The sequence below is a fragment of the Cydia splendana genome, chromosome Z (genome assembly GCF_910591565.1).
Source record: "Cydia splendana chromosome Z, ilCydSple1.2, whole genome shotgun sequence".
Classification (NCBI taxonomy): domain Eukaryota; kingdom Metazoa; phylum Arthropoda; class Insecta; order Lepidoptera; family Tortricidae; genus Cydia; species Cydia splendana.
In genome coordinates, this window is record NC_085987.1 from 7,775,135 (window position 1) to 7,783,771 (window position 8,637).

The 8,637-nt window shown below is 36.4% G+C and overlaps 1 protein-coding gene across 3 annotated transcripts in view; it reads right to left on the bottom strand.

Moving 5' to 3' along the window:
* Positions 1–4,117, bottom strand: part of LOC134804196 (hormone receptor 4) — a 59,781-nt gene extending 55,664 nt beyond the window's left edge. For 2 of the 3 annotated variants that reach the window (XM_063777145.1, XM_063777146.1), the window contains exon 1: positions 3,727–4,117. In XM_063777145.1, the coding sequence (XP_063633215.1) occupies positions 3,727–3,778 (52 nt within the window). In that variant the 5' untranslated portion in view covers positions 3,779–4,117. The remainder of the gene's footprint in view (positions 1–3,726) is intronic. The other variant, XM_063777147.1, reaches the window with a different exon arrangement.
* Between the last annotated feature and the right edge of the window lie 4,520 nt (positions 4,118–8,637).

Genomic DNA, 8,637 nt, shown 5'->3' on the forward strand with positions numbered 1-8,637 from the left:
ATTGCGGCTTACGGCAAAATTTGGTTCTGTTCCGCAAGAATCTTATGCTCTGTACGGAAGATGTGAACAACTAGTCCCTGGTGTTCACTTAATCATACGGCAAATGATGATGATGGAATTTCCTTTTGCAGGATTGCTCCTTTTGACTCACAGATTGATTTGGGAGGGGAGCCAATCGAATTTTTGATGCAAAATTTGAATTAAGGGGGGGGGGGGGGGGTGCCCCCTAAAATTTGTAAAAAATAAAGTTTTGCTATGTGGTCAAGTTTGGTATCATTTTCGTGTAACTCAAGGATGCTTAATTCGTTACTGATATTTAATTTATACGGTTTCATATAAATAATTAAATAAAAATGAAAAACAAAAATTAGGTATTTAATTTATTTTCGAATAAAAGCATATATTTTTCTTATTTTAATATGCACACAAAAAATTAAAAAATCAGGAAAAGCCCTACTATTCCTCGTTACGTAGGTCACTCGATAAGTTTTGAGATACAGAAAAACTATTCAAGATATTAGCACTATTTATATTACATTTTTTCAAAATACTCTCTATCATTCTATATTCAAAGTTCCATTCATCTAAACCAACTTTGAAAACATTTTTGTCAGTCTTGATCCGAAAGGGCAGAAATCGCAACTTCATCAGTTTGTTAGAGCAAACGCGGGATCTAACGACAACAGAGCTTCCTCACTCCAAGATATTGATGTAGGATTATATTAACGCTCCTCGAATTGACCGCTAGGATCTTCTCTATGTCCTTGTATGTTATTCGTGGATCTTCTCGCACCAACATTTCAGTAGTCCACACGTTTTCTGCAGTTACTGCTGTTTGCGGGCGACCACATAGGTGGTCATCTTCGAGGCTGGTTTTACCCCTTTTAAATTCGTTGAACCATCTAAAAACTGTTGCCCGTGAAGGAGCAGAATCTCCTAACGCTGACTGCAATCGTTGCAAACACAATTGTTCAGATAAACCAAATTTAAAATCATAAAATATCATAGCACGCAAATGTTCGCGGTTAAGCTCCATCGTTTCAAAGAAAAAACGCGGGAACCGTTTTGGAAAAATGACTGTAACATATTCATTTTTTTAATTGGAGTGAATCGGCAACTTGTGTTCTATTTTTAAATAAATTTGCTTTTTAAAAACATATAATTCAGTTGCGTTCCATTTTCGAATTACGAGCATCTCAAAACTTATCGAGTGACCTACGTATAAAAAGTATACATATGGCATATTTATTTTACATTAATGTGAACAAAAAAAATGAAATGTAGACCTACTTTCGACCACTCATTGAACAAGATACAACGATGTGAGCTACAGCTAAGCGATTTACGGCGTTTGATGATAATGAGATCCCTTTTTACTATACATAGTGAGTCCTTAGAATCCTTAGATCATTTTAGGAAGGAGAGCCACCTTGATTTTTGGTACGGCTGGGATGATAGGTGGGGTGATTTGTCCCATACAATCATACATTTATGCAAGCACCTGTTTAGGTTTCTGCAATAAGTTTGGTGACATTTTCGAGTAAATAAAAAGAAAGAAATCATTTAGGTAATTAAATCTTCAAAATACAAATTAATAATGTAAATATTGACTAATATTTAAATTATTTTCCTCCGTATAGTTACGTCCCTTAAATCGGATTACGTTGTGCACCGAGCATAAGCAATGTTAAAGAGTGTTTACAAATATATAGGTAGTAAAATCTTTAGAATACGAAAGAATGTAATTATTAGTCCATTTTGTTTTTTTTTCTTTTAATTTACTCGATAATGACACCATACTTAATGCAGAAACCTAAACAGATGCATTCATAAATGTATGATTGTATGGTACAAATCATCCCCACCGCACCAAAAATCAAGGTGGCTGTCCTTCCTAAAATGATCTAAGCGTTCTAAGGACTCACTATGCTAAAGGGTATCTCATCATCATCAAACTCCGTAATTCTCATAGCTGTAACTGATATATTTGTATTATTCAGTGAGCTGGTGGTCGAAAGTAGGTCTGCATTTCATTTTTACTCTACATTTTTAGAAATAAATATGCCATGTGTATACTTTTTATAACGAGAAATAGTTAGTAGAGCTTGTTCATTAAATTTTTATTTTTTGTGTATATATAAAAAAAAATTAGGCATTTATTCGGAAAAAAATAAAATGACAATTTTTATTTTTTATTTTTTTTATTATTTATATGAAACCGTATATATTAAATATCAGAAATGAATTCAGCATTCTCGATTTACCCGAAAATGATACCAAACTTGAGCATATAGCAAAACTTATTTTTTTACAAATTTCGGGGGGCACATTAAGTCAAAATTTTGCATCAAAACTTCGGTTGGCTCCCCTTCCTAAATCAATCTGTGAGTCAAAAGGAGCAACTCTGCAAAAGGAAATTCCATCATCATCATTTGCCGTATATCGCACTTTTTTGTCGTGAGCGCCACGGACTAAACCTTTCTGATCTATATTTTCTCATGTTTTGTGTTGGTTTTTATACCCATGAATAAGTATTATAAATAAATATTGTGATAGTCAGCAACGATTAAATTATAAGTCAACAATATTCAATAAAGTTTAAATGTGTTGAAATAAGTAAGAGGATAATAATAATAATAACCTACCTATAAACTAACTTATAAATACTTATAACTTACTTATAAATTGTACAATATAAATGGCTTAAGATGGAATAATACGTAGAGACGCTATATTCAAATAAAAATATATACAATAATCAATTAACAAAAGAAATTGGTTCAATTTCTTTTGTTATTTGTGCTATTATGTAAATTAACAACACCAATCTATTGCCAACCATGTAGGGTTTGTTTTCCACTACTCCCAGTGTTTCTAAATGTACACTTAGGGACCTTCTCAATATAGGTACCTAATTATATGCATTCGTCGTCTACCTAAATAGAAGAACTTGGTTGTCGCACTAAACGTAGCCAACGGTGACCTATTAGATTAGACAAAGAGCAAAGACGCTGAACCTTTGGTAAACCACCCTTACAAAAAAAAACATTATTCTGTATAGTTTAAAAACATGGTGAAACATAAATCTAACAGTAGAAGAAATTTCTAGAATTTCGATACCTACTACACGAGCGAACAAATTGCGAGCAATGAGCTTTGTATTAGAAAAAATCTAAACAACTACTAGATGGCGACACTGCAACGCAAAATCCAAGATGGCCGACTGGACCGTCATAGCGTGTAAAACTTAGTGATGTTAAAAATGGCGGTAGAATTGGTAAAAGTTAACTTTACACAAATTGTCTTCTATACTAAACTTTTTACTGGTAGGGTATAAGTATATTTATATTTATTAGACCGCATCAAATATAAAGCTTATAAAGTTACTGATTTTTATTATCTACTGAGATATCATACAAAATGAAATAAATATACCTCCATCTACGCACACTTAAGAAATATGTCATCGCATAAATAAAGATTGAAGTCTGGTATATAATGTACTTGATGGAAAAAAAAAACACAGATTTTTGGCACAACAATATTTTTTTTTTGTACAACTTTCGCATAAAAAAATAGACGCGTTGCTAGTGCAGTGTGTGCGTGGCCGTCTGATAATAATAATGAATGAACGACAACTGTAAAGTGCATGCCAACGTGTAGAACAACAACAGAAAAAAAACAAAAGCAGGACAATAGTAAACAATACATCGTAACAGTTCTCACCGTAAAACATTTTGGCAAAAAGTTCTTGTCCACGGGTCACATGTGTGTCCATTCAACCAAATCGCAGCGATAGAGTTCATTAACCAAGTATATACGTTACACTGAAACGGTCACAGTACTAAAGCTAGTAGCGGAGCGGCGCGAGCGGAGCGGGTATCGCGCTCACGGCGCTCGTACGGAAGTAGGTTACTAACTAAAGTTTTGTTTGGCTTGCGTGAGGCTGCGGCAGTGCACTCTGCACGCTAGCTGCGAGCCGCGACTCCGCTCGCATCGACTCCTCCCCCTCGCCCCGCGACTGCGCATCTTTCACTTTCGGCTCTTCGCGCCGCCCGCCCTACCGATACCATCCAAGCACAGGAGCACCCATTCAAGCATCTCGGTACTAGATATTTGCATTCATGATACTTATTTGCTAGCTTTCCGTGAATGTTGATGGTTCGTCATAAATTTGACGGGAAGGCGAGGTGACCTTACCTAGATTGTAGGGCGGATTTCATTCATTTTATAAACGAACACTACTGCACTTGTTAGGAACGACCTGGCAAGCACAGAAGGTTCTCATTATAGCGCTCTATTATTAGGTATTTTTGCTTTTCGGTTTTCTTTACGAGGTTACATTTTATTCTGATAAGTCCCATGTTTGTATTTTACTGCGACAGCCGAAACCTAAGTTATTGGCCTATTATTATAAAGGCTGCATCTCACTATTCTGGGAAATACAAATATTTTTACGATTTAACTCTTACTCTCAATGCGCAGCAAATGTAGCAACTTCCTTCCTTAAAGAGAAGAGTAGGATAGGAATAGATGATTCGTTTCCAGTAGGTAAAGTCAATGTGGCTAATTCCGTTATAGGGCCTATTCCTTCCACGAGCGTCTTTCTTTGATTTTCAAACGTAATACGAAAAAAGAAATTTGCTTTTGATTGCTGAAACTAAAAGCAATCGCTGCTTTGTCGATGAAATTATCAAATTTGTTCATTGTTTGAGAAAATCGCCAGTGGACGGAATAGTCCCTATGACGGAATTTGCTACATTGACTTTACTATAATTTTATGAAATAAACACGGTAGAACGAAGTAAGTAGGGTTTTATTGTTTACGAAGGTCGTCAGTCATTTAGTATTTTACAATTTAATTATTAAGAGGGGGTGTGAAGCCAGGACATTAGAAGGAAACAAAAGATATGGCGATGTTTAAAATGTTGGCTTGTCAGATCCCTCACTTATATTATCACTAGCTACCTACTTTATACTAAAATTAGATTGCTATGGTAGGGTAACGAATTACACCTGGAAATAAATGAAAATTAGACATATAATCGCGATTATTTTTCTATCGAGCCGACCTAAACCTTTTCAGGTTTTGGTTGGAGTATGCGCTTGCAAATATAATCTTGTTTCTGTGTAATATTTTTCATAGAATTTGCCCATTGATTAAAATGTGTAAAAATTCAATATAAGAAACTAGGATTTTGCGCCCTCCTTAACCAAAAAACAATGTGTCAATGAAACGGCTTTCATGTGTTTTTTTGTGTATTAAGTATCGTTAAGCGACACCGCAGCCGTGTCTGGTCCGGAATATTACCTATTTTAAAGTGAGCAGATGCGGACGAAATGTCATGGAAGAATCCAAAGTAATTAGGTCAGGATCGGTGAAAACTAAAACTTAATAAAATTAAATATTTTTAATATAAAGATGATTAAACTTTAAGTTTCATTCATTGCATCCAAAATGAATAGATCCGAGTCTCAGTGTAACAGTCGAACTCTAGATTATTATGAACTGTGAAACAATTTCGCAATTTTCCGTCGGATATTCATGGTAGTTAGAGTAGGTACGTGATGTTGTGAGCGGCATGGGTCGGCAGCGGCACACACGACACGGCGCTGCGGTGGGCGAGCGCCGCTCATTGTCGGTGGTTATGTAAGCTGGAGGCCGCGCCGACGCCGCTGCTTCGTCGAGTCAACGAACGGCATTGACACGCGCCCGCCGCCCGCGCGCCCCGCTCTCCCCGCGGCGCCCAACGTCGCTGCTGAAACCACCAGCTGCGAAATTGGGTCACGAGCTCTGAGCCACCTCGCCTAACCGGCCACCAAACGCAGACCCTTTAAAGCTACGTAACTCACGGAAACTTAGACACCGACGCAGGGTCTCGGAGGTCAACCGAATCTGGTGTTTGAGAGAAGATGAACGATACGAACCGTCGGTCTCGTATCAGGACAGGTCAATTACTCTATCGATTTTCAGCGTGTATTTGAACTATAAATAATTAAACGGCTTCAGCTCTTAATATAGACAGGATATTGAATTAGGCAATGACTATTGTGTCTCTAACTCGTCGATTGAATATCCACGGTTCCCTTATATCTCAAGGTTTCCTAAGTTCATTAGGTACTTACTGTACTTAAGACATGTTGATAATAAAAAAAAGTTTAGTAGCTTATGTTCGACGACCGGTCTGGCCTAGTGAGTAGTGATCCGGCCTGTGAAACCGATGGTCCTGGGTTCGAATCCCAGTAAGAGCATTTATTTGTGTGATTAACACAGATATTTGTTCCTGAGTCATGGGTGTTTTCTATGTATTTCAGTATTTATAAATATGTATACATTATAAATATATCGTTGTCTAAGTACCCACAACACAAGCCTTATTGAGCTTACAGTGGGACTTAGTCAATTTGTGTTATAGTTAATGTCCTATAATATTTATTTATTTATTTGTGTATGTAGTCGTATACACGACACAAGCCTTATTGAGCTGAGCTGTAGGGCTAGGTCGGTTTGTGTAAAATTATTCCATAACATTTATTTATGTAAGTATAGGTACCTATGTATATTTAAAACAATTTAAAATTAAATTATCGAATGCTCACTACCACATCTGCTTGTAGTTTGCCTGTCAAATCAAATAAACGAGTATAAAAAACAAATTCCTAGCATTGATTGTTTAAAAGTTCGAAAAATATTCATGAAAATTTAATAGTGAATTTTAATAGCCTGCGTCATATTTATCGTCATAAATCGATTTTAATATTTTCAGGGTTCATGTTCGTTTGTATGTAAATTCATTATTGCATCAGCACTATTAAGGGTGTAAATGCTATTTTGCGACATGCAATCGCATGTAACTATTCAATCTGCATTATTATAGTAAATAGTTTCTAATATCAATGCATGAAAACGGAGAAGGAAAACCAGCACTGCGCCCAGCGTCGCCATCGAACGCTCGTGTCAATGAACGTCATTGAGCTACGCCTCCGAGTCATTATATATCCTACAGTAACACAGATAAGGTCTACATTCGAACGACGGCACACCGCCAACTAGCCTTGGCTCCTACTAGCCTGGCTGACTTAGACATTCTATCCACTTTTACATAGCCTACTGTATAGATAAAGGTACGACTAGTATACAAATGCTGTATGCATGATGCAAGTCTATAATACTCATCGATTGGTGTGAAAATTACCATTTATACAAATCCAAACAAAGGCTGTATTTTTAAATGGGTCAGGTTACGTCCGAAATCACGCTATGTTACGCGATAAACCTTTAAAAAATGTAAAACCGTCTTCAAAAAGGATAAAATAAAATTATTATACCTATTATTTATATATGACTGCTGATACACGTGTTTGAAATCGGTGTTGTCAACACACCGTCTAATTTCATTAAATTACGTTTTTTTTATGCAAATGCTTGATTTGTTGATGTACTTAAATACAAAAATTGATATAAGTAGGTAAGTGTGTCTATAAGATTGAGAAGTTCACAATTTCTCATGGATCTCATCATAAAAACTGGATTTTACAAAAATTAGACCTACTTGAACTATTTACTTTTGAATAGAAAGATATTTTTTCAAATCGGTTTACAAATGATTGAGGTCTGAGGCTTGGTACTCGTAAAAAAATACCGTGGAATTTTTTGAAGTCGGTTTAAAATGGTATTAGAATACCGTCTTAAACAAAATAACTAATGAAGCTTATTATTATTTACAGATTTTGGATAAACAGTCGGGGACAAGATTTTATATTAAATCATTGTGTTAATTAATTAGTCCTAATAATAACCTTTAACAAAAAAAACCGACCTCTCAAAACACTTTGATGTGCCACATAAATTACTGGTATTTAACTGATCACCAGATATTGTATAATTAATCCACATCGTCACCTTTTTCTAGTAGCATTTCGTTTCTGTAAGGGTCGCAGTTCTAACCTAACCTAACCCACTTCTCCGATAGCAGTTCGGTTCTGTAAGGATCGCAGTTCAAACCTAACCTAACCTACTTATCTAGTAAGTAGCATTTCGTTTCTGTAAGAGCCGTAATTCTAAGAGTCGAGTTCCGAGTCTGGGTCCGGGTCCAGGACCAGGTCGAGGTCGGGTTCAGGTCCAGATAAGAGCCCGGACCCAAGTCCAGGTCTGGGTCCCGGTCCGGCTCCGGGTCCGAGGCCAAGTCCGGGTCCGAGTCCGGGTCCGGGTCCGAGTCCGGGTCTCAGTCCAAGTCAAAATCGAAATTGCCAAACGTGTACTATGCGTCGTTGAAGAGTTCCCTTCTGATCTTCATCAGCAGTTCCACTTCATCAAATGCGACAGTTTTAAAATGTAAATGCTTGATTTTCTGATGTAAATACAAAAAATTCTAAGTATACGTATGCCTTTAAGATTTGAGGAGTTCCCTCGATTCCTCATGGATCCCATCATGAGAACTGGGTTTTAATAAAAACGGGACCAATCTGTATGCATATACTCGTACATACAATAAAAAAAAGAATTTTCAAAATCGGTCCAGTAATGACGGAGATATGGAGTAACAAACATTTAAAAAAATCATACAAACGAATTGATAACCTCCTCCTTTTGAGATTTGGAAGTTAGTAAAAAAATGCATATTACGCTTACTATAT